A 27,518-nucleotide genomic window follows, 5' to 3' on the forward strand; every position below is an offset into this window, starting at 1 on the left:
TCACCCACAAGGTTCCATAGCTGAGCAGGAGTTTGAATCTTGTGTTTCCCCACTCCTGTTTGGTCATGCTAACCACTATACCATACAAGCTTCTCTGCTCCTGTTACTCCTTAGCTCCAAGGTCTGTTTTGTGGAAGTCATTGGTCCAACTTAGTGAATAAATTGCAGTATCTGTTCTTTCTTTTGGAGGATTTTTCCTCTGATGTCTCATTTCCCCTTTCTCTTGGCTGCTATTTGATTTGTGTTCATCCCCTATCACTTCCTCAACTAAGCTAGTTGCTGCCGTTGACTGTACACTTTGAAGGTTGGTAAGTAGTAGCATTTTAAGGAAAAGGTACGGTGACTTGCTTAGAATATCATTTGTGTGGGGTGCTGTGGTCTGTTAGTTATGAAGTCCAACTTTTAGCAAAGCTTGCTAGTGATGTTATTAGCCATGTACTGACCCTATTAGGCAATTAGTAGTTTCAGATTAGTCACCAGTAATATTCTTGACATTCCACGTATCCTGTCCAAATATGTAATTGAGAAGCTGAGCATGCTTCGTATGCATGTGGTGAGACAGTTGTCTTAACTAACATGATTGAGTCTTGTGAAAATCTGCAGTTTGAATTTTCATTGTAATATCAGCAGAAGAATCAAAGCTTTAATTATGTAACCTTTACTGGATGCATTTAAGAACGTGTAATATTTGACACCTACTCCATAATGCTTAATTCTGGTGTAATTGAAAGCAGCTATTTTGATGTAAAAATTAGTCACATGGATGAAAGCAGTGCTTATTCTAATAGAATATTTAACAATTTTGCTAATGAAAACATTGCATGGCAAATTAGTGTCATATTTATGACTGTTCTCCAAATTGATTCAGTAGGAAGCATTCTCTTTATGTTGCAGTGGTTCATGAGCGGCCAAAACATATTAAGCTCTCAGTTACTGTATTAATTCATGGGTTAAGGCTCAGAACTGCCACAGTGCTACTTCACAAGTTCTTTGGGATGCTGTAGAATTGATGAGTGTTGCCCACCAGTTTCTAGTTCTCATCTCTGTTTTCCATTGTTGTCACTCTGAACTTTCACTGGGGAGTTTCTTTATTAATAATAATAACGAGAGAAAAGTAGCCGATTGACAAAAAAACATCTCACTGCAGCATAGACTATTTTTCAAGCTTTTAAGTAAGTGCTAAGGGGAGAAGATTTTTGTTTGTCCATTTATTTCCTGTAATCACAGTTTTGTCCTTATGCATTTTTAAAGCTTTCCATAACCAGAAAAGCATTATTTCTTGATAAAGGAGCTAAAAAGAAAGTATCAGAGTATTATAAAATTGCACTCTGAAGAAAGCCAGAGCTGATGGTAAAAAGGTGCTCTGCAAACTGTTGCTTAATTTAATTGAATAACTTAATGACAGGTACCTTTTGAAAGAGATATTTGGGTATTTTAACTCAGAATTTAAGCAATAGCATTCTTGTTCATGTGCCTATTCTTGAACTACCTTTCCTGTGTATATATAACATTCCTTGAAGATCACAAGAAGATGTAGGCCTTGTATGTGTGGATGGTGTTGCTACTGTATAGTTCTTGGGCTAGTAGTTTGTAAGAGGAGTTTGGTATACTAAAAAAATATGAGGTAATGAAAGACCCTAGAGGTTTTTTGTGTGTTACTTTGGAGAGAGAAAAAAAGAAGCCATTCCAACTCAGTTGTTAACAGGATCAAAAGAGTCTAAATGCCCCCAATGAATAGGTTAGGGATGTGGGAATCCTCTTTCAGGTTCAACAGTTGTGAACTTGTGAAGCTTGATTCCTTGCTGGTGGATGTAGAGGACTTTCTGTAACTAGTGTTCATCTAGTGCAGCTTGCTGTGCAGTAGTATAATTTTTGTATGCATAATCAAGCTGTGTCCATGTTGGTAGCATGTGCATCTGGGTTTCATTATCGGTTTCCTATGAGATGAAGCTTCTGTATGGGATGTACAGAGAGACAGCTGGATTGTGCCTTACATTTCTTAAGTATTGACAACATCTTAGACTGATGATCCAATAAGTTCTTCTTTAGATTGATTTTTTTACAAAAAATCACAGAAATATATATTCCATGGATTTCATGAAACATTTAAACATATCTAATGACATCTTTAATTTTATTCTTACATGCTGTTACAATTTCAACACTTCTGATATGTTAATTTAGACACAAATGCTTTTTCCAGATTTTCCCAATCCAGCTGTTTATAGGGGTTGCTTTATAGAAAGTAATACATTCATACTGTTGTTTAATAAACTTTGTGGTGAAACACATGCTTTTAGTTAACAGCAGTATAATTACAGGTTCTTATATCCTGTAAATTCCTAAATAAAATATGTAATCTGTCAACTTTGTCAACAACAGGGCCAGTCCAGAATATATGTATGAAATCTGCTTGACTGGATGTCCATCTCCAAAAAGAGCCAGAATAGAGCTGGAAGGGGACCTCCAGGTTCATCTAGTCCAACCCCCTGCTAAATGCAGAACTTTGTGTATATATATATATACACACATACATGTAGACCCTGCATATATACATACCAATCACCTAGGCACTTAATACCAGTTGTACATAGTTTTTGAAAAAAAAATGTTCTTATTGAGATGCTCCACTAAGTTCTAAGCCTTAACCAAATCTTTATGTTTGCTCTGAGAGAGGGCTGTGTATATATACTTGATTGATTGATTGATTTTATTTTAAACAGCTAAAGATAAGTCTGAGAAAATATTTGCTCTGGCCTTTGTTAAATTGATGAGATATGATGGCACCACTCTGCGGGACGGAGAACATGATCTTATTGTATACAAGGTATTTGTCTTTAATTTGCTGGGAGAGTTGGAATGGACAGGGGAATGTGAAGGAGAAGTATAATTTGTATATATATTTGAATTATATTGCCATGGCAGCATCAAAGGCAGAGAAGGGATGTGTTTGTTAGATACAAAGGTAAAAATTCACCAGGGCACAACTTCAAGTGGTGGTCCATGCTGGCCTAAAGTAGAAGAGCATCATTCAGATTCAATAGCACCTTAAAGACCAACAAGATTTCTAATGTATCAGCTTTCAAGAGTCAAAAATTAAACCCTTTTTGGTCTTTCAGATAGCCCTGGACCCAAATCTTGCTGTTGTACAACTGCTTCATAAATAGATATCCTGCTCATTGAACCTGCTGAGCTTTCTTGGTTGAAAATATTGTTGACCTTTGAAAATAGTTGAGCCCTTTGTGACAGCTTTGTCTTTCCTTGTTTTCCCTCTCAATGTCAATATTTTTTTTGTATGTATTCACATATATGCCGATTAGTTTTGCTACGTGACATGCTTGACCTGGTCCTTGAGGAAGAGTGTCTTCAAGCTACCATCTATTTAAAATTGAAATAAATTGAAATGGTTACATGCATCCAGTGGACTGGAAAAACTAATGCTCTGGGTTAGCTTTTGGAATATTCATGTTTGTTTGTTAAAAATGCTTTTAGCTTCATACTTCAGTTTTGTGTTTTGTTTGGGGGGAAAACATTGCAGGCAGAGGTGAAGAAGCTAGAAGATTCGTCAACATATTTAAGTTTACCATCCACTAAAATAGAATTGGAAGAAAAAGGTCACTCCACAGCTGGCAAGAGCATGCAGAACCTTGGCAGCTGCACCATCAGTAAAGATTCTTTCCAGATCTCCACTCTAGTTTGTTCAACAAAGTTAACACAAAATGGTGAGAAATATGTTCAGATCCTTAAAAAGAGGTTTTATTTAACTTGTATGTGATAACGAATGTCTGCATCCTTTCGGGGGGGGGGGATTTCTGAGTCACATACACTGTCTTCGTGTGAGAGGGTCCTTTTCCTTCGGTTGTATCTCTTTTCATCCTCTAAGATACAGATACCTGGAGAACAATGGAAGCAGAAGAAAGGTTCAGTTCCCTCTTAGTCAGGCCGATGTAGAATGGGAAGTTAAAAAGGGACTTTCTGTTTTTTCCTCCTCTTCCCCACCCCCAAGTCCTCACCAACAGCTTTGGAGTTTATTGCTTAGAAAAGCACTTGTCAGCCCCTGAATTATCAGCTGATGTATTCCACTCTGGATATTGGGGCCACTCTGAGCTTTCCTGTTCAATTTTCTTAATGAACCCATACTTAGGACATATCCTGAGCAAATATCTTTTTAGAAAACCTACAAATGGAGAAGACTAAAAAAGCAAGGTTTTGTCTTGACAACTTCATAGGAGCCACGTATGCATTACAAAAAATTGGTCTGCAATTGCCTGGACTTATGGAAAAACTGTGTAAGTGATACTGTGTCATTGGAAAGGACCTCCATGCTCTTTTTGAAAATAGTCAAAGAAAGCTTCAGTAAAAAAGGAGAAAATGATAGGAAACGACTCCTGTAATTTTCTTCAGTTTCCCCCAGGGAGGAAAGAAGCTCTTCTTTTCTGAATCCTTTTATAACTTAAAGAGACTTCAGAGTTTTATGACCAGGTCTCAAGAAGGAAGAAGTGGAGGAAAAGCGTCAGCCTACGTGCTTGCAACAGGATACATACATTTCAGAAGATAATTTGTTGCTTGGTCTGCTAACTTAGCTTGTTCCACCAAACAGAAAAATAATTCGGTTGCTTTCAGCCTCAAAAGGGATTCCATTTTCACTCACAATTTAAAATTCAGATCACAGAAACAAGTCAGTTTAAGTAGCAAGGCAACTATTAACTTAAACACTGCCGAAGACAGTTTAAGGTCGTTGAAAATATATTGTTGTAAAAGCAGAACGATAAAATTATAAAATGTAGCGGAAAGATTTTAAAAATTAGATAATCCACAATATACGTAATTAGGAACTGTGCCCAGTATTCAGTTAACCAATAATATTCAAAATCCAGTGAACACACAATACATTTCATTAGGAACTTCAGCAAGGAGGCAACATCAGGGGAAGGCCTCAGCCGTTGTGTCCTGTTGTTGAATATCCAGAGGAACTGGTTGACCACTGTGAGTCAGGATGCTGAACTAGATGGACCACTGGTCTGATTCAGCAGCACTGTTCCTATATACTTATCAGAGAATGTGAACTGGGTGTTTTGATGGAAGAGGAAAGTCCTAAAGACTGCATATGTGACTGGCAAGTCCAGCTTTCTCCAGGAAGTATAATCACCGTGATGTCAGCTAAGCCACTGCCTTAACCTGGGCATCCAGAAGCAAGAGAAAATCTAGAAGTAAGCAAAATTGCAGGAGCTCAATTTTCTTTGATATTTTAGTCTTTATCAAAGCATTATAATTATGTAGCATTCACAGTGGCGCATATGTTATTTACAGTGTACCAAAAGGCACATCAAAATCCTTGCTTTAGGTTACTACAGCTCTTAGCCATGAAAGTACCATTTTTAGACAGAAGAGCCAAACAAAACAGCAAAGAGATACTGCCTTCGTGTTCTTTCTATGAGTCCCTCTGGCTGGCTGATGTTGAAGTAGAAAATTAGAGAGAGCTGTAGCAATACAGTTATTTTCCTAACTATCTTTTAAAGGCACAGATTGTCCTTATGCTGAGCAATTGGCCACTATCTGTTACTCTGTATTCTTTTCTCCTTCTACCCCTTCTTCTCTTGCTAAGTTTAATTTAGACTAAACCATTCTACATGAATATGTTGTTTAAAGCGGTGGTCCCCAACCACCAGGCTGGGACCCGGTGCCAGGCCGCGGCCTAGTGCCAGGCCACGAAGGCCCTGGCACTGGGCCGCGGCTCCCTTTCCCCGCCCCCCCCACAGTAAGAAACTTACCAGGCCGCAAGGTTGCGGCCTGGCAAGCTTCTTACTGTGGGAGGGGGGGAGAGGGAAGCAGGGCCGTACGCGCATTGCGCACATGCAGTCACGCATGCACAGTGCGCGGCCACGCATGCATGGCGTGCGCGGCCGGTCATTCGCCCTCCTTGCTGCTGCCTGTCCCCAGCCTCAAAAAGGTTGGGGACCACTGGTTTAAAGGATTGTCAAAGCAGCATCAAATTTCATTTTATCCCCTTCTGCTCATACTTGCACAGAGTACATTTTATATGTAATATAATGCTGAATCTATACCAACTTAAAATATACTAAACTAGCTTAAAATGATATGTATTTACTTCATTTAAAACTATAATAATTTATCAATTATGTCTTTTATACCTTGCCTACCTGCCCAGTGGAGACCCAAAGTACATCTTTTTTCTTTCCTCCATTTTAAGATTGGGTTGGTTAGACTGAGAGTATGTAATTGATCCAAGGTCCCCATCAAAATGCTTCCTTAATAAGTATGTGCTTGACTGTTCTTTTTACTGATTCACCAGTTTTTGGTATCCCAAGGCAGCATGTATGTACTAATGTCCAGCTAATATATGCATAGGGAACAAACCAGCTTAGCATGAATATGGCTCACGGTTTACTGTATATACGGCACCCGATTTCACCACAAGATGCTGTAAAACCTTTCTGACTCGCATATAAGCCAAGGCTGGTGTTTGGATATAGTTATATACTCAGCACAGAATGGGATGTCAAGTTTTTAGGTTCTGGGTCCATTTTTTGTCTACATGTGGTATTCTTCTGAATGCAATTCATGCCAGTGTTTTTTTTTTAATCATATTTCTGAATTTTCTAAATAATTTAAATGCCACCTCTCCAGAGACTTACAGAAACTTTGTAATGATATCTGGAGCATTGGATCCAGATTTGCAAATAAATTTGACAGATTTAGAGCATTGGATCAGCTGCAGAAAACATTGTCAGGAAAAGAAGAATGGGATTCTCTGTTTTGGCTTCAGTTGTATAGTACTCATTGAACTCTCTGATATCAAAGAGAAAATTTAGATATTTTCCCTTTTGTAACACCCAGCTCTACAATGATTTTTATGCAAAGTCAAGGCAGTTGTAATTCCTAAAGTATTTTAAGTATTTACATTAAGGTCTCTGTAATGTCTATCTAATATGCTGTGGTAATGTTTCCTTAATTGGTAGAAAAAAATCATATTGTGTTTAGATGGCAGTTTCTTCATGTTTGATATTCAACTATATTCTTTTTGTTAGCTTTTATGCAGTATGTTAAGGATGGTTTTATGGTTCTCTTTAGTAGCTTTGAGGTAGTGCTTTTATGTTCCCCACATGTTGGTTGATCTGGATGTGTTTTATTTTCATTTGCTTAGTCATTTCATATCTGCTATTAGTTAAGCACATGTTTTACAGAACCTTTCCCTATTTTCAGTTTATTCAATTGTTAAATGTATGGTCTTTGGAGGCACAGTGAGCTGAAATTCTGTTTTTATATGATAATGAAATTTATTCTCAACAGTTTTTCAGTTTAATATTTGACTCCCTAATAACTTTCACAGTATAAATGTTTTGGACATCATAGTCTGTTAACAATTTATGAAATTTGCTACTAACGGCTGTTCTAGGATTTTATTTACAACTATAATCAGACTGTCTTTTATCTTAACAGAACAATTGAAATAAAATGCACATTAAATCTGTTTGGGTCATAAAGTATATTGAATTTTGGAACAGTGGCAGATAAGAAAGCATACAATTTGTGGATAATTATGAGTTCAATTAGCTGCCCTTTTTCCTGATGCAACTTACCTATCCATAACTAAGTAGCCTGGTTAATTGCTGTTTCCTTTAGGTTGATCTCACGACAAACCAGTGATATTTGAATAATTAAGTTACAAGCAATGGGCAGATTAAAGGAAAGTTCCCATTATCTTTGTGAACTGCTGACATGGCATTTTGTCTTAATTTGATGGTGCAACCATACTGCTTCTGATGTGGCAATACCATGGCTGAATGCTCTGTTTGCTCTGGAGGGTATTGTGCCGTATCTAGATAGACTATCCTGTATTAATCTCTCCAGTTTGTGCTGTCTCTCACCTGCCTCTGTGCAATTTGTTATCCATATTTACTGCCTGAACAGATTGGTAGTTGTATCGTTCTCTCATCTTATAGTATCTTGTTACTTGAACAGCCGCCAGTTTTCCCCCCTTTCTTATTACTCCCCCCCCCTTTTTGTACTTAGTGGACCTGCTGGGGCTTTTGAAGTGGCGCTCCAACACAAGTCTGCTGCAACAGAATTTGAGGCAACTTATGAAGGTTGATGGAGGCGAAGTTGTTAAGGTAACCCATCTAGTTTCTGGTTAGTGTGCTCTACTGAATGATTGATTTAAAAGAAGTTGTAAGCAGCACATATCTTGATGATACAGAGTTCTAATCTAGTATGACATTGTAACTGATAATTTGCTATGGTGAATAATGTCAGTTAACAGCATTTGGACAGGTTTATTGGTTGATTCTTTGAAATGCTCTTGTACCAAAGTGGATCCAGTTGAGTGCCAAATGATGTAATATAGTGGGAATGGGTGATCAATGAGAGGCCTTTGTGTTTGCTTTGTATTAATTCCATTAAATCAATTACTAAATTAGTCCTTCATCAGCAAAGGAATATTAGAACTCAGTTGCATCTCAAAATCCATATTTATGTAAAATATTGCACAGAGAGTTTTGTGTGCAGTGGATTTCAGAATGCTTCACTCCCAGTTGCCCATGCTGTTGAATAAGCCATTCCCAATAGTGTGTGTAAGGGAAGGAAAATGGGAAAACAAACTTGCATTGCATTATTAATAGCCACATATGACAGAGAAAATTACAAAAGTTCTGGTATGTTGGTGGAAAACTTTTGGGCACTGAACGGAATAACTTGTGAGCATGCTTAATACAATAACAACACCCTATATACTATATAGGTGCCCTGCTATATACTAGTGACCCCCAAAAAGAGATTTTCCTTCACACATCTAAGGTAATATTTTGATGCTGATGTTGCTTGAATGCCAGGCACAATCTGTCATTGCTTTCCTCCCTCCCTCCCTGCATAACTAATTTAATGGGCCCAGTTTTGAATAAATCAGAAATTTATTCTGAATTGTCGTGCTCTTCCTATAAGACCTCTAGAGCAGGGGTAGTCAAACTGCGGCCCTCCAGATGTCCGTGGACTACAATTCACATGAGCCCCTGCCAACATTCGCTGGCAGGGGCTCATGGGAATTGTAGTCTACGAACATCTGGAGGGCCGCAGTTTGACTACCCCTGCTCTAGAGCAACAAACACATCATATTCTTTCTCATCTTTATCCTCAAATCAACTATTGAGAAATGATGACTAGCTCAAAATCTTTCAGCCTAGTTTATGGCTGATCATGATTGTAATCCAGGCCTCCTAGTAACAGTGTCTTACTTTACAAGATACAGAACAGAGTTTGAGTTTAATGGCATGCCTTTATTACATTGTTTCCTCTTAACTGGAGTGGATAAAACTGCAGAAACTGTCAGTTTTCAGATTCATCATCCTCATCATCATCATTTGCTGACATTCAGTGCTTCTGTCTAAAGATGAATTTACATAAGACTTTTTCAGGTTTTCTTCTGGGAGAGCCATGGGTAATGTTGAGACATATACACATCTGGTCTTAGAAATATTTGGCACTTAAAAACTCATAGGAGAACAAACTAGAATTTTGTTTTAGATAGTGGTTTCTTGGAACACTTTGATGATTTGGGATTGTTATATAGAAAGAACCCCAAAATGTAGAAAGCACTGTCTTCAAGTCAAATGCTTCCCTTAAAAAATACTATCATTACTGTTCCACAATTTTGAATGTTAATGTGATGTAATGGTCACAGCTTTATATTAGGAATGCAGACCTGGGGTCAGACCCCCCCACTCAGCCATGTAGTTTACTGGCCAACCTTGGATCCATCACAGTCTTTAAATCTAACTTGCATCACAGGGTTGCTGAGCTGATTCTGTGAAAGTGAGGACAAAAATAAATACCCATCCCCAGCAGCTTGGTTGACAGGTGGGAATATAAGAATGTGATAGATAGCTATTTTAATTTTGTGCAATTTACATATCCCCTACAGGATTTTCATGTATTGCTGGTAGCTAATTGTGGGCTCTAATAATAGGAATTGAATATTATAGAAAAACTGAATTTGAAGTTTCTTGTACCATAGTGATTTGAGTATTTCTTTGCAGTTTCTTCAAGATACGCTTGATGCACTGTTTAACATTATGATGGAGAATTCAGAAAGTGAAACTTTCGACACATTGGTCTTTGATGCTTTGGTATTTATATATTTTATTCATGTAATATTTTTAATTAATTGCTCTTTAAAGTCACTTTCATAGAGTGGTTAAGTGGCTAAAATGTGGCAATTGGTAATTATACTGCCTTTTTAAAGTGAAACTAGACTTATTAGATAAAGAAGATTTATTTTGAAAAAACAGTTTTAGAAATGTTTCCCCCTTTCAAATCTCAAATACATTGATTTGTAATTATTTAGGTGATAAGTCAGAGGAGAAATATTAGTGATTGGGCTATAGGTGCTGGCTTTTGGACACTAGCACTTTCATCAGCATTCAACCAAAAGTAGTTGTATGAAATTAACAGTAATTTGGATTGGACAAGGGGAAGAAATTTGTTGAGGATGTATCATATGAATCAAGTATTGGCAGAAACATTATTAAAGGTGATAATGTATGGAAATATAAACAATATCTCTTCCTAGTGGTGAAAGGGAGGCAAGTCGGAATAACTTTGAGGAATTCTTGTAAATTCTTAGGAGAAAACAATATAAACAGCAGTACTAGAGTTGGTATTTCGGGCTACAGTTTGGTGCAGAGAAGAAAGAATCAGTGATGTCCCATTATATTTGAATATAATAAGGAGTAAGAATATGTGTTGTGATTAATCTTTCTTATATATCACAATATCTAGTATTAGCAACACAGGACAGTCACCCTACTTGACAAGTGACTTATCATCCCCATTTGGTTGCTCAGAACAGTAATTTGTTATGTAGAATTACTGGTGGTGGACAACATTTTAAAACTCAGGCTTGGCAAATTGAATGACATTTTCCTGCAAGAGCTTTCTGTGTTCCACAGGGCCTGTAAGATGGAGCTCTTCCAATTGATCAGATGGGCCCCTCCAGGTTAGGTCTTCACTGGTAGTGGAGCCAGCACCCATAGATTGTATCTTAAGGTGCAGAGAGGGAGCTGTCTGATCTGGGAAGGCAATAAATATTTATTTATTAAGTAAATATTTATTTATTATAAATATTTATGCTTTTAATGGGGGTATAAGGGTTTTTAATGCATTTTATGTGGGGTAGTATTTTATCTAACCTGCTACAAGTTGGCTTGGCTGATAGTGGTGGACAATAAATACAATAATAATATGCAGCGTGGGCCCTGCCTATCTGAGGGACTTCTTGTCTGCTTATGTTCCCTGCAGTGCCCTGCACTCTGCGAGTACTAATCTGTTAATAGTCTCTGGCCCTTGAGAGGTATGCCTGGCCTTTTCAGTCCTGGCCCCAACCTAGTGGAATGAGCTCCTAGGAGAGCTGAGAGCCCTGACAGAACTGTCAAAGTTCCACAGAGCATGTAAAACAGAGGTTTTTGGTTGAGGCTATATCATCAATTGAACCCTTTATGGATGATTATTGAGGGGGTGGAAGGGTTTTTCTCTTTTCTGTCTGCCATCTGGAGATGTATGGTTTTTAAGGATTGCGGATTACAGCTGATAAGACAGGAGAGTCACTCAAGTTTGCCAATACACCTTAATGGAGTCAAAAAGGGCTCCAATGGGGCAGGAAAAGTGGGGAAGATCCCAGACCACCTGCTTTTTTCATTGGCAGTTTGCAGTATCCAAGCTTGCAGTATCCAACTACAGGATGCCTTTACCTTTATCTCAGCAAAGGCAGCTTCCAAGGGATCCAAACAAAGATGGTAAAAAATAATGTCCATATTCTGAAATAGGTTGTACATTCAACAAGAAATTTGCAGTCATCCATCTTCATACTGATCTCTTAAAACAAGCAGATTTATCAGCTGCTTCTTCAGTCCAGCTTGTAAAGCCCACAGTGTGACTGCATTGCTAGTTTAACTGCCTGTCAAATTGCTACTTACCTATTTTCCCTTTGAATAACATTTATGCAAATGAAGTTCCTTTTGCAGCTTTTTTCACCTGGATCCCTTTTTAAGTTCCATATTTTCAAGATGACTGAATGTTCTTTTATATTGGATAGGTATTCATCATTGGATTGATTGCTGACCGAAAGTTCCAGCATTTTAATCCTGTTTTGGAAACCTACATTAAGAAACATTTCAGTGCTACCTTGGCATACACGTAAGTATAATATTTTGACCGAGAAATAATGTTCTGAATAGTGGCTATATTGAAAAGTCATTGTTCTTGTTAGATTTATCTGCTCAAAATGTATTCCAGAACTATTAGATGGGGCATCTTGAGGGCTACTTTCTGCATGCCAAGGCAGAATTCAGTTGATCTTGGTAATTGTCTGACAAGGACTGTTTCTCAGCAGCATTAAATCCTGGTTCCCTTTACAAGCAGGTAAAGAGGAATCTGATGGAAGATATAAGAAAAGCATCATTGCGTTAATGCTGAGAAGTCATACCTTCTTGAAAAGGCAGTTTTCTGTGTCCATTCCATGATTTAGTTTCCCTACAGGAATATTGTTCCATTATTTACTTTCTGTCCACCAAAATGGGTAAGCCAGTTTCTGCAGTTAGCATTGGCCAGTACTTGGTAATCAGGTTAATGTATTGCAGGATAGTACTTTTGACTAGCAGGATGGGACTTTTGGCTAAATAAGTTGTGACTCAAGGAATGGCATTAACATAGCCACAGCTTTATTTATTTCAACCAAAAAGGGGTCGGCCCCCTCGGGCACGAAGAAGGAAGCCTGTACCCACAGCTGCCGGCTGCATGATCGCCCAGAGTTTACCTGCTCCAACTAGTCTTTCTAATGTAAGGGTATCAGATTTGGAGCCCACCTTCTAAAATATGCACTTCCAGAGGTCACCACTCTCTGTTTTTGCCCAGCTCTCAATCACCAGTTTATTCCCATGTGTGTCAGGAAAAGCTTTTTTTGTTTTTGTATAAAGAAGGATTTTGGGAATTTGGTTGTGTATTTGGCCAAGCTTGAGGTACCTAGTCATAGGAGGGCCTTTCACTTTGGCATGCTGTGATGCCTTCCCTTCGGCTGTATTAGAAGGAAGATATAGAAAAATACCCTATATCAAAAGGAAATGTACCTGTGGCTCTGGACATATAGAAACCATGGAATATGTTCTCCTTCAGTGTCAATTTTATAATGACATTTGAATTAGTCTAATTATTCCACTGTTAGGCAGATTCCCAGGGCGTTCAGGAGAATTTTACATTTCTCTGCTGCTTACAGGTATGGATAATGATACAACCTATAGAGTTGCCAAGTTCTGCGCAGCAGCGATCAAAATTCGTAATAGAATGGTCTGTTTCAAGTGAACTGGACAGCTGTATTTATGTACCTTATTATTATTCTATTTTGTATTGCTATGTTTTAAGATGTTTAAATTCCTGGTTTTTGCATAATCCTGCGCTGGTCTATGACTGTAATAAAACTAACTGAACTGGTTGTATATTCCAAACTTCACATAGTTGGTGAAAATTCAGAAACTTATGCTTGAGTGTTTAAGCAGAAACTGAAAAGAAAGTCCCTCTACTCAAAGTTTTAAAGATGTTGTTGAATAGCAGAAACACTTGTTGGCAAGGGATTATCTAGTGTTTGTGTGAATACAAAGTTACCTTTTTATTATCTGCACACCTACACCCTACACATAATTCCACTTTACTTTTTCTCTTCCAAGGTAAATAAATCATTTTGTGTGCCATTTCAAAAGCAGAATAAAAAAAGGTGATTCTGTTTCTTTTCTCAGTTTTCTGAACTGGGCCAGCAAATATTTTTTAAAGCATATATAGAAAATAAAGTTGGGTAGAATAGCCATAGACAAACAAATATGAAGAAAATCGATGAAGACGCCACTCAGCAATAAATAAAACAGAAGGGGAAATCCTGTGTATAAGGGAGGGAAGAGGGCATCATCTGTCTTGGAGTATATGTGTTAATAATTTTATTTTGGTATTCTACCCTTCCCTGGTCAGCTCAGGGTGGATAACATCAAATATCTGTAAACTGCGTTCCGCAGTATAAATAAAAGGCTAAGGGGTGTGGGTGTGGGCTCAGTCCGTGATGGGGGGGGCAACAATTGGCCCCTTGGCCCTGAACTGACAAGCAGAGGGGTCAATCAGAAGGCGCTTGTCAGTCTGGGGCCAAGGGGCCAATCTGGAGGCGTGTGCAGCCAAGAGACAAGGGGCCAATCTGATCAGGCCCTCACCAGGACAGACGAGTTCCGTCCTGTAAGGAGGCACAAAGCATCTTCCCATCCATCCCAGCCAGGGGCAATCTGGAGACATGGCTGCCAGTCTGCTCCTGACCACCATAGGGAGATGAGTTGAGTAGGGCTGCCAACGGGGATGAGAACAGAGGTTTGGACAGGGTGTGCCAGCCTTTTTTGCCCCAAGGCTATAACTGTCATGTCCAACTGTAAATTCCCTCAGAACCCTGACAGAGCTGGCAGGAGGCTGCTGAGTGCTCTCCCTCCCCGTCCCTTCAGGCCTGCAGCAAAGGAGCCTCTGACAGGCCCTGACTGAGGGGAGGGAGGCATTTTCCTTCAGAGAGTAACGCAGGGGAGCCTGAGGGCATTCCTTTTGAGTGGGGGAGTTTTCCCCTTCTGCCAAACAGTTGGCTGACAGGGAAGCCACAGAAAAGCCCCTTCTCTAAAGTGACTGTTTTCAAGCTTGGCCTGGTAAATAAAACTCTTATGAACTTAAAGATAAAAGTGGCCCAGAATTTCAAGTGTATTTAGCTTTACAGGAAATTAGACAGTGAGACTTTGGGGAAAACTAGGTGATCTACCTTTATTAGGCAACGACTTGGCCTTGCAGACAACAGCAGGGACTACAGTTTCCAGCAGTAGGCCTCAGGCTTCAGAAGGGCAAAATCACCAGCTAAGCAACCAAGTGGATTCTGAGGCCATGTGCATTCCTTTTGAAAGGGTGCATGGGGGGGGGGGAGAGCTTTTCCTTCAGCCTAACTGTCTAGAGATGAGCTGTATTTCCAGGGGATTCTCATCCCCCACCTGGAGGCTGGGTTCCCTAAACCTCAGGGGGATACAATGCTACACAGTCACTCCTCCAAAGTAGCCATTTTTGCCTGCAGAGGTGGTCTGTATAGTCTGGAGATGAGCAGCAATTTCAGGCCCCACCTGGAGGTTGGCTGTCCCTGGTCTGAACATATTCCTTGTAGTCTGAAAGTGGCGTCTCAAAGTGTGTAATGCCTCCACAGCTAACTAGCACCCCCCCCTGACATATTTTAGGTCAAGAAAACATTACAGAGAGGAGGTAAGGTTGCTAGATTGGTGTAGATTCATCTTCTGGAATTCCACACGACTTAAGTATGCATAAACCTGACTAAGGTCAAGACTGCTGTGGACCTAGAGGGACCTACTCTTAGGGTTGCCATCTTCCAAGTGAGGCTCTCTACCCCACCACCCTCATGGAGAGTCTGCTATGGGGAGAGGAAGGGAAGGCTTTGAGACACCTGAAGCCTGCTGGGTCACTGCAGCTCATTCCCAGTTCTCTCAGACCTCTCACAGCCCCACATCCCTCACAGGTTGTCCACTGTGGGGAGACAAGGGGAAAAGGTGTTTGTAAACCACTTTTAGACTCCTTTGGGTAGTAAACAGCAGGGTACAAAAATCCAGCTCTTCTTCTAAGGAGCAGCCGTGAAAGAAGCATTTGGCCACATAACATTTTATCATCAGTATAAAAATGGAGAGAGAAGAAGCAGGGTAGACACCTGTGTACTGTGACTACCCCATGTGTATTAGGGCAGGGGGACAAGAAGGGAAATGATGTTGAATGCAGAACTGGGAGGAATTGGTTGCCATGTCATTTCCCCCTAAGAAGAGTCTCCAGTCTGATTTCCCCTTCACATATCTGAAGACATTGCTCTGGAAAGCTCATCTGTAACCACTATGCCACAATTCCCAAAGGTCAGTCCTCTCCCATACTCAATGAACATGCCACAACACAGGTTCTTGACATCCATATCTCCACACCCATACCCTCATTTGTCACCACGTCACCACCCACACAACACACATTCAACCCCGTGCCCTTACAGACTGGATAACTCCTCCCCTTCCTCTTCCCACTGCCAAGGTCTAGAGCCTGTTGTATTCCTGGATACAACAGGCTTTGCCTCTAGTTAATACAATAAATCACATATATAAGTAGTTCACTGACCTGTGAATAGTTCATTCTTCTGAAAGCCACCATAGGTTTTGTAGTAGAAGCTGGCTCTGTGGAATACTGTAGTGCAGGGGTATTCAACCTGTGGTCCTCCAGATGTCCATGGTCTACAATTCCCATGAGCCCCTGCCAGCAAACGCTGCTGTAGTGTATACCCCTGCTGTAGTGTATATATTCTTATAAGTTAAAAGAAGTTAAGTTAAATGAAGATAATTACTTTCCCAGGCTAAACAAATCTAAATTGTGCAGTAACTTTAATTAAAACATCCTGAAATGAACACACATTCTATCCCAATTTGCGTATTATGATGTGTGAGAAGACTGATTGAATTTCTGTACATGCAAGGTGAACAACATAAGAAACTTTATATATATTTAGAACTTATTTTATGGTTAATGAAAATGCTAGTATGCTTGAGGTATTGCAATGGTGAGCCTCCTTCAGATACTGAAAAGTGGGGTATAAAACCAACTCTTCATAAAATTATTATTTGTCCTTAAATTTAATGTATTTAGATACCTGAAGTGAATGTAAAACAGGTGGATTGTGTATTAGTTTATTCTGAAGTACATGGCATGAAGGATTTTATAAACTCCTAATGAACCATCAATTCCTTGTGCGTCACAGTCTCATGCAAAAATAGGAATTTCAGTCTATTTCAAGTCCCATACTGTATTCCTTTATTTTTACTGTATTAATTCTCAATATATAATCCAACTTTTTTATTAGTATTCACAATCAAACCCAGGTACACTCTACCCAGATTTCTCTGTCTTCTTCAGTGATTGTGACTCTATAAAGGAAATAATAATACAGTAAACCTTATTTATATCATCCTTACAATATATTCCAGCCTTATATCCCAGCGAATTACCCATCTAACATACCTTCACTATATTTCCACTCTCCCATGTATTGGTTATCACATGGGCTGCATGCTCATCATATTTTGAGATCCTTACTTTGTTGGACCTTCTTACCCACAGTAACGATTATAATTATAGGTGATTGATCTAATAGGTGCTGCTCATTATTCACAAAAAACAAGCCAAATCCCATTCTAAATCGAGTCCATTTGGCTCCAGCATGTTGAAATTGAAGTTATAGAAGCATTTACGTTGCAGTAATGCTTGCTAAATAGAACTTTCAGTAAATATGTCTTTTTTCCTTGTTTCCAATCCAAAAAGTCCTCCAGATTATGTTTTGCTTTTACCTGGTGGTGTGCAACTGAAGAGTCCAATAGGTTTCTTATTTTACACCAATGTTCTGTGATTCTTGTCCTGAGTTGTCTAGTTTTCATTCCTATGTAACTTATTTTGCATTTACACTGTATCATGTAGATGACATTCTTTGTTTGACACGTAATAAAATCCCTTATTTTTGTACAAAAATCATTGGAATGAGCATAATAGTCAGTTTCCCGCATATACTTACATATACTACAGTTTCCACATTTATGATTCCCCTTAGGTGATGTATCTCTGCATTGCTCCCTAGTACTAACAGTTCTTTAATATTTCTCCCCCTTCTCCATGCTGCTAAAGGTTTTTCAGTGCACCCCAGAATATGTTCTATTAAATTCCAATGTTTCATAATAATTTGTTTAATTTATTTTGAGTAATCTGAAAAATCGAATGCACAGATGATTCTATTAGTGGTACTACAGTGCTTGTATGTTAATAGCATCTGTCTTTCCTCTCTGTGCGACTGTAAGCAGCTTCCATGTATTTTGCTGGGCAACCTCGAGCCTCTAGATCTTTTTTTAAAGAGCTGCAAACCTGTTGGTAATTTAAATCCTTCATATTTTTACATTTAAGTCTTAAAAATTGACCTATTGGCAAGTTATTTTTTAATGGCCACGGGTAAAATGATCCATAATGCAAGAGAATATTCCTATCTGTTTCTTTCCTATAAAATGTAATAGTCAACCTGTGATCCTGAGTATTCCTTACTATTATATCTAAGAATGGAATACATTCTGAATTATGTTGCATAGTACATTTAATATTTGGATGTATTGTATTTAACCAACTCCCAAATGCAGTAATGTTATCGGTTTCTCTAATCACTAAAAAAATGTCATCCAAAAATCTTGCTGAAAAGGCAATGTTTTCCAAAAATGAGTTGGTCTCAGGGTTAAATAACAGTTTATTCTCAAAGTCTTATTCATGATTACTGATGCAATGGCTAACCCCATCGCCAACCCCCTAGTTTGTAAATATAAGCAGTTATCATACCAAAATAATTATTTTCCAAAATGATGTCTAATAAGTCCAGGAGGAAATGAGTGGGCGGATTACTGTTCTCTCAAGACTCAAGAAAGTTCTCTACCACCATTCTAGCTTTTGTGTTAGTATAGAGTCCATTAATGTCCAAAGTTATGAATGTTGCCCAGGTTATTAATGTAGCCACTGGGGGCAACATTAATAACTTTGGACATTAATCACATGACCATACAAAATCTATGGACCAAATTTTCTGATGTCATAGGTTAGCATGTTTTTTTTAAGTATATGAACAGAAGTGTGATTTAATTAATTAATTTTTTTTCATATTTATAAGTCACCCTTCCCCATGAGTCAAGGGCAGCTCATGGCATATCACAAATAAAACAATAATGAATCAGTATTTGCTTCTTTATTCATATTTAATTGGTTACAGTGCATTCAATACAACACCTGAGCAGAGCTGGTGGGGGTGTGGGATTTCCCTCCATTTTAAGTGCTTTATAGGAGCTGTTTGATAAATGCAGGCTTGAGGCTCCTTTTGAGCATGCAGAACTACTTGTTTGTTTCTTTTGATCCCATATTTTCTGTTCTGGATTGTATCCATTGTGCATCACTTTCTTATTTTGGAATGTGTCATTTATTAATTTGCCAGTAACATTTTAAAAAATCTTTCCACACAGAAAACTGACGAAAGTTTTAAGAACCTATGTGGATAATGCTGGTGTCACGGATCAACTATTTAAAGCTATGAAATCTTTGGAATACATCTTCAAATTTATTGTACGATCGAGAATTTTGTTCAACCAGTATGTATTCTGTTCTTGATCATACTGCATCTTTTAAGCTCTTCAGTTTTTGTAAAAAAAAAAAAGATAAGAAAGATTACATTAAACAATGGGTTGGATCAAGCAGAAGAGTTCACAAAAATAATTGGTATAGTGGATATTTGCCCACTTTCCCCTTCCACAAGCAGCCTGATCTCAGCCCTGAAAATCCTCTCTGAGGATTGGGAGAACCCCACAAGAAAACATTATGTAGAATGAGTTGCTGCAACAGTGACAGGAAATAGAGTTACAGCCTTTTTCACTGTTTTTGTTTACAGTCTATCACAGGAGAAGAGGATGAGGTGGTTTATCTGGTTTATCCCATACCACGGCAGGGCTCGCTTTTTGGATCAGAAAGGAGGCTGTTTGATGAAGGGAAGGGAGAGAAAGATCCTTCCAATCTATGAAAGCTTCTTCTGAATCCAACACAATGAAATAAATGATTGTTTGGCACATACTGAAATAATTTTTGTTGCTCTCTATTAAATGATTATCATTTTGCTTTTCATTGTTTATTTTGTGCTGATCAATTATTGATTCTGGAAGGGCAGTAAGTCTGAATAACTAGGTGAAGTCTCAAAATTTAATGATACAATATTATCTCATTCTTATATTCACAGTCCTAATTGATAATGAAGATGCTTGAGAAATATTGAAACTACCATAGAGTTCAATCAGAAACAGTAGATAATCTCTTGGCTATAATGACAATGCTTAGTCAAGATTATATTAAAATTTAAATTCAAATTTTAATCTATATTTGTGGTTATAGAAAAGAGTTGTGGAATATATTTTCCTTGTTGTTTAAAGGAATCTGTTGGTGCATTTGAATCATTAGAATTAAGACAAATACTTTTTTCCACAGTGCTTCTAATGTGCACTTTGCTTCATAACTGATTTTTGCAAGGTAAATTATTTATGTTTAATAAATAATTTACCAATAGGTAATTTCTGAAGGTTATATTTCCAAATTAAGTAGTCTGTTTTAGAGACCACATTGGTTTGAATTACCTTCTTAGAAGATCAGATGGCATATCAGTATATAGTATATGGCTAATTTGACAGCAGTATTAATTATCCATGCAAGCAATAGGGAATAATGCTCTTATTGTTCCAGGGTAGATAAATGGGAATTTTTGAGGATTTGTGATTTCATTCTCTATTCTGTCTTTAAAAAAATTCTGGCACATAAAATATATCTAGATGACAATTTGTACAATATAAGGTACTTCGAATCCTCATGGGGGAAAGGTAGGGTATAAATGAAGTAAATAAATACTAAACAGAATATTTAAAAATGTACCTTTTGTGTATTTGAAACAGTTTTTTTTTGGTTAAAGAAGTCATTTCTGAGACAAAAGTATTTACTACTAGTTCAATAATTTTTTTCTCTCAGAAGAAACCAAAAAAACAAAGGCATAATTTCAGCATAAATGACCAACATATTCCTAATCCTTCCAACTCTGAGTTTCAAATTAATTTTTCCTGTTCTTTAGTGCTCTTTGTATGAGAAGTATTTAATAAAGAATGATATAATGATTTCATCTAAAAATATACAAAAATATAACTAGAGGTTTAATATGCCTCTAAAAGTCATGATACAGTATCATCCCCTTAGTCAAGTGAGCACTGACCAGACCAAGTATTCTGTGTTGAAATGATGGGGGCATAACTCTGGTCACATTAAAAGTAATTTTGATGTTTTTACAAGTTTTGGATAGTTATAGACATATATCAATTTATGAGAAAATTTTGGTCCAAACTTTGCCAAGTTTGTAGCCCCTGAACCAATGAGTCCCTGAACATTTACCAGATTTTTGTCTAATTTGGGAGTTCAGGCCTATCTTGGCAAACTGCAGATAGAAGAAAGGGGAATCCGAACTTGCTAGTTTGATTCAGGGAAATTCTGGTTTGCTTTGGAAGTGGCACTTCCCTGAACATTTACCAGAGTTTTGTCTAATTTGGGAGTTCAGGCCATTTCAGTCAAACAGCAGGGCAGATGTGCATATCAGCTCTTAGGCTGACATGACTGCAAGCCATTTAACATGTACATTTTGCTCCCTCCTGCTTCCAAGCAGGGGAAGAGAAATGTACTGGTGAAATGGCTGGCAGCCATTTCAGCCTAACAGTTGATGGACGCACCTGACCTGCTGTTAGGCTGAAATGGTTGACAACCATTTAAACCTAACATTGGGGCAGGTCTGCCCGTCAGCTGCTAGATTTAACTGGCTGTGAACCATTAAACGTGGCTGCTTTGTTTCCCCCAATTGGCCATTTAACCCTGTCCAGCCATTTAACACTTTGCAGGCAATCTCCCCTTTTCTTCCTATCTTGGCAAACTGCAGATAGAAGAAAGGGGAATCCGAACTTGCTAGTTTGATTCAGGGAAATTCTGGTTTGCTTTGGAAGTGGCCTCCGGACCAAACCAGTATTGTTTAGTTTCATTCTCATCCCTACTTTCAATTTCAGTATACTTGCAGAATGTAATCCATTAAAAAATAAAACTTTGACCCCCCACACATGAGTTACGTTTTGCCTGTCTGTTGTCAGAAAATTGTGATGAAATGCTATATTTTTTTTGTGAGAATATGATTCACTCTAACTATTTTTATGTTGTTTTTCAGACTTTATGAAAACAAAGGAGAAGCTGATTTTAGGGAGTCTTTACTTCAACTCTTTAAATCTATCAATGAGATGATGAGTAGTGTGTCTGATCATACACTTATAGTAAAGGTATGATTCTAAAATAAAATTTTTTTAATGTTTGTATTCTCACATTGAAGTACAGTTACATATTTCTAGTATCCTGTATAAAATATAGTGGTTGAAAATAGTTTTAACTTTATTATTTTGCATTTAATTCAAAAACCAAATAATACCTTAGAAATTTAAGGCAATGGCTTGTTCTAGACACAGTGCGTTATTATGTGTAAAAAGCTGGGAAATTTGGATTTGCATATTTTTCATCCTTTTGCTTATGACCAGAGTAGTAGATACTTCTGTTTTTGCAGCAAACTGTAGTTTGTCAGAACTAGCAATCTGTTGGTCTGAGTTTTGTCTTCAAACTGGGATTTGGTTTTGAATTTGGATTAGGAAGAGCAAAAACCATAGACTGCTGGTTTGGATATAAAATCAAATTATGTTTTGCCACAGAAGTTGAAGGATCTAATTATATTGCAGCAAATGAATGGAGAAGGAAGGTAGAGTACATACTGAGTTGTGCAGTGGTCTTCTTAAAATTACAATGGTGGAAAATCATATACGTCATATGCATACACTGTAGTTATGTATCTTGTAGCAGGCCCTGATTCCTATTGCTTTTGAGAGATTAGTTATTACAGTTACTTTGTGGAAGAAATGAGTTGATTCTCCTGTATGCTTTTGAAGCAACCACCTGAATTAGCAGTTCTACAAGAATATTTTTGTTATGTTGCTTTTTTGCATTGGACATGATTTTCATTCTGCAAAAAGCACCTTCACAAACAACGATGCCTCCGGCATGCCAGCGGACACTAATGCGCACGTGCAGAGCTGCCGCACATGCGCATTAGCGCCCCCCTGCTGGCAAAAACTCGCATGCGCACTGTTGGGCCGGCAGCTTTCCCTCAACCCCAGAGGCGGTCCTCAACCGGAAAAAGGTTGGGGACCGCTATGTTAGGGAACTCACTGGCAGGGGCAGCTCTCATACAGCAGGGATCTGCAGCCTCTGAGGGAAGTAAAAGGAAGAAGGGGTGATTAGGGGTGGGTGATGGAAGATGATTGGCTGGCTGCTGGACATACAGGTAAGCCGGTTGGAAGGGGAGGCACTCAGGGATGCCTGAGTGGGTGTTAAGCGCTGAGTGGCACTTAAGCCCTGAGACACGTTCCTCCTCCAAGCCCTTACCAGAAATAAATTATGTGAAACAGATATTGCTGGTTAGCTTTTTGTCCTCAAGAAATTAGAGATGCTTTTTGACCAACACAGAGTGGATTGCTGTGCAGTCCTGGACCCATGCTATATTAATGCACAATGTACTAGTATGCAACACGCTCTTCTGCATGGGTATTACAGTTACATATTTTTAGCTGTAATATCCAGATGAGTTGAATAAAGGATTTCAAAGGCTGTCATATCAGATCAATGCATGCATGCAACAAATAATGTAGAAATTTTCTTCACTTTGTACTAGGATTGTGTGCTTTGGCCGCCGAAGTGGCCATTCATGCCCAAAGCGGCCAGTGTCCTGGTGCAGGGGAGAGGGGCGGCGCCATTGGCGGTGTGCAACCCGGCACCCACACACAGGTGCATGTGCCAACTCCCCCACGCCGTGGCACTGGCCACTTGACACATCAACGGCCACTTTGGCAGCCGAAGACACTACCCTACTTTGTACATCTGGTTCCTTTACTTTACTTGAGTTGACCTTAAAATATGTTGCTGAAGGTCTGTAGCATGAGTGAAAACAAATCTAATAATCTTCTTGTTCTGCTATTTGAAGAATAATTAGCAACAAATTTTGCTTATCTCAAATCTCAGTTACATTTTTATACTTGGAGATATTAATTTTTACAAGAAGACTGTAATTATTATGAATTGTAATTTTTGGTTTCACTCCCCCTCCCCCTTTCTTCATCACAGTGTTCACATTGTGGTCTGATCTGGAAGCAATTGATGATTTGTGAAATTACAGTTCTGTTAATTTAAATCTGCCTAAAAATAGCCTTTTTCATATTCTGTTACAGAGTACCTAGTCATTTAAATAAATGAGAAATTTGTTTCATATAATAACTCTACCTGTGAACTGTGTCACTTCTATCAAGAAATAATTAACTTTACAGTGGTTGATCTTCCTGTCAGAATATATGTGATTCCTAGAAAGATACAGAAAATGTCCTATAGTGAATATGATGTCTCCAGGTATCAGAAGGCAAAACAGGGAGTGGCATAGAGGGATAGGCACAGACTGGAAAATTCCAGTTCAGTTTGGGGTGATCTCAAACTGAACCACCGAATTCAACCAAAACTCCTAAACTAGCCGGTTCAGATCCCGTTTCTCATTCCTGGGAGAAAGGGGGGGATCACCCAGGAAAGATTAAATGCCTGCCAGCCATTAAAACTTACCAGCTTGGTTAGTCTACCCATAAGCTGTTCGGTTTCAATAGCCTGTAAGCCTGAACCAAATGAGACAAAAGTCCAGGAAATGTTCGGTGTTCTATGTTTGACACTCCTGCTCTAATTTAGAGACTAGGGCAGAGCTCACAAAGTATTTTGCAAGACAAGGACAGGAAACATTACATATGTATGGCATGCCATGGGTAATTATTTGCAGGTGGTAAACCATGTTGGTTTGAATCAACAGAAAAAAGTTTGGGTCCAGGGGCACCTTTAATACCAACACAGTTTTATTCAAGGTATAGCTTTTTTGAATGCAAGCATGCTTCTTCGGATACAGTGAAACAGAATTTCCTCAACCATTACATATAGATAGTTGTTAGAGTGTAGATGTATGATTAACTGGGCAATTATAGCTGAGATTGGATTCAGACAGTTGATAAGATCTGTGAATGGCAAGAAATTTGCATCCAAATACGAAAGCTAACAAACAGATGTGGGAATGAAGTTTGAATCATAATAATTGCGATTCTAGCTGTATTTATTGTTCAGGTACTTACATTTGTGGAAATCTGTTTCTTTGTGTATGAAAGAGTATGTATCTACATGCTAAGTCTCTTAATTTTCACTAATACTCAGAATTGAACTTTGTTGGCATTGGAGGTGCCACTGGACTCAAACTTTGTTCTCACATCTGTTTGTTAACTCTTGAATTTGCTTGTTAACACTTGTCTTAGAATAGGCTTTCTCAATCAGGTTTTCATGAAACCCTGGGGTTTCGTGATGGTCCCAGAAGGATTTCACCAATTAGGTGGGAGTTAATTTTAATATATTTTTTAAAAAAATTAAAATTGGGTGGTACGACCATATACGTGTTGTGCCCCCCCCCCCCAGTGAAGTAAGTATACTCATTTTAACTTAACCGCGTGGGGCAGGGGAAGTGATGAAGCATCATAGGCCTGCCCCAGTTCCCGAAATCAGTTTGTGACAGGTTACTAATGTGTCAATAAAAGCCCCAATAAAAGATCAATAAAATGGACTATAAAATGCAACAAAAACAGCAACATGGCAAAATCACCTCCTCAACCTCCCCCCATCCCCCATCTCTCTACCTCAAGGGGGAAGAAAAGAGTGTCAAGATGACACTGACTGCTGCAGACACTTTTTGTGGGCAGTTCCTGTGGTGTGGGAGTGGCCTGGTGATATCATATCAGGTGGGAGTGTGGGTGATGCCATTTCTGATGACATGTGAATTCTGGGGGTGTGACAGGAAGATGTGGACTGCTGACATCTCAAAGTCTGAAGAATGTTTTAGGGCAGTGGTCCCCAACCTTTCCGAGGCTGGGGACCGGCAGGGCATCGGGCCGCGCCCCCGCGGACCGCGCCCGTGCGGGCCACGCCCGCGGATCGGGCCGCGCCCACGCCGCGCCCGCGGGCCGCGCCCACGCCGCGCCCGTGGGCCGCGCCCACGCCGCGCCCGCGGATCGGGCCGCACCCGAGCCGCGCCCGCGAGCCGCGCCCGCGGATCGGGCCGCACCCGAGCCGCGCCCGCGAGCCGCGCCCGGGCCGCGCCCGCGGATCGGGCCGAGCGGGCGTGGCCCGCACAGGCGCGGCCCGGCCCTGATTCCCTCTCCCCGCCTCTCGCAGTAAGAAGCTTCCCGGGCCGCAAGCTTGCGGCCTGGGAAGTTTTTTACTGCGGGGGCGGGGCGGGGAGAGGGAGCTGCGGCCCGGTGCCATGGCCTTTGCGGCCCGGCACCGGGCCGCGGCCCGCAGGTTGGGGACCACTGTTTTAGGGGTTTCTCAATGGTTAGAAGGTTGAGAAAGGCTGTTTTAGAAGAATAACCAAATCCTTTCACTTCTGTTAACTCACTTATCCCAGTATGGCTTAAAGTGCCATCTCTAAGAGAAATGAATAGTGAGTTTGAATTGTCCTTTTAGTGGGTGATTACAAAAATTCATGTTGTCTCTGTTCTAAATAAACTGTCACTATTGCTGTGATGGGAACAGGTTTGTGAACTTTGTACTGCTGTACAAGTATGGTACTAATTCTAATTAAAAATGTTAAGAAGTCAACAAACTGCTTAATTGTTGGTAATTGTTCCTGATGTTGAATTGGTATCTGATGATTGTTGCTTGAAATTAATATCCCTGTACTCTTGTATATCAGCATCTGGGAATAGCCAAGGAAGTAATGATGCCACTAATCATGTTGAGTCTCATTTCAACTACAGCTTGCAAACAGAGTAAAGGTTACATTCTTGGCTTAGCTTTCATAAGAATTAGTATTGACCTTGTGCTATGTTAATGGGCTTTCTGATTAAACTAATTTAGACCCATTTGCCTTCCTTTGTTCTTTCAAGTGATATTATATTTTAATAAGATCAGAGGCATTACCTATGGATTTTTATGGATTTGTGGATTTGTTTTGAAAATTTTGCTTCATATTAAAATTACTTTAAATTGTTTAAATCAAGAAAATGTTAAACAAAGTTCTATTTGTTTGAAAAAATATACATTAATATTGATTAAAGATCATAGAAATATAAAATAGGTAAACCAAGTTAGCCTTAAGCTAACTGTGAAGTTAAAGAATTTATGTGTGTTCTGCAGTATTGAAAAAGGCCATAATACTGGACTATCTTGTGTGGAATGCTCAGTTCTTTTTGTATAGAAAAAAATGCTATATTTATGGTTGTGTGAATTTCTCCTTTATTCTTTGCTAACAAAATCAGCTTAAGAGGCATCATCTAGAAAAATATGTAAATTAGTAATTACCTCATACATTATTCAAGGAAAAGCTTATTTTGTATCATTGATAGCTCTTATCTTCTATAAAGATATGCTAATGGATTTAATTAAAATAATTATAGTGAATAATGTACCCTGAACTTTAACCTAAAATAATCCTTATTACTTACTCTCCATAGTTAATATTTTTGCTCAGAAAGTTTGATGTCTAATGGATCATAAAACTTAGGTCATGATATAGGCACTCAAAAGCCCATAGGCAGGACTGACTTGGCTCATGTAATGAACTAATTTCCTATCAGGGAGATACATAAGCTAAAGTCAGTGTAGCTGGGATAATAAAAAAAATCTAAATTAGCTGGGATAATAAGAAAAATCTAAATTAGTATAGC

General features: G+C 38.9%; 1 protein-coding gene across 2 annotated transcripts in view; it reads left to right on the forward strand.

Annotated features, from left to right (window-relative positions):
- Window positions 1-27,518, forward strand: part of DOCK1 (dedicator of cytokinesis 1) — a 474,081-nt gene that overhangs the window by 100,115 nt on the left and 346,448 nt on the right. For both annotated transcript variants that reach the window (XM_077350091.1, XM_077350092.1), the window contains exons 17-23: window positions 2,724-2,827; window positions 3,539-3,722; window positions 8,035-8,132; window positions 10,050-10,139; window positions 12,104-12,204; window positions 19,143-19,268; window positions 21,911-22,019. In XM_077350091.1, the coding sequence (XP_077206206.1) occupies window positions 2,724-2,827; window positions 3,539-3,722; window positions 8,035-8,132; window positions 10,050-10,139; window positions 12,104-12,204; window positions 19,143-19,268; window positions 21,911-22,019 (812 nt within the window). The remainder of the gene's footprint in view (window positions 1-2,723; window positions 2,828-3,538; window positions 3,723-8,034; window positions 8,133-10,049; window positions 10,140-12,103; window positions 12,205-19,142; window positions 19,269-21,910; window positions 22,020-27,518) is intronic.

Source organism: Paroedura picta, chromosome 8, assembly GCF_049243985.1.
Source record: "Paroedura picta isolate Pp20150507F chromosome 8, Ppicta_v3.0, whole genome shotgun sequence".
In the NCBI taxonomy this organism is placed as follows: domain Eukaryota; kingdom Metazoa; phylum Chordata; class Lepidosauria; order Squamata; family Gekkonidae; genus Paroedura; species Paroedura picta.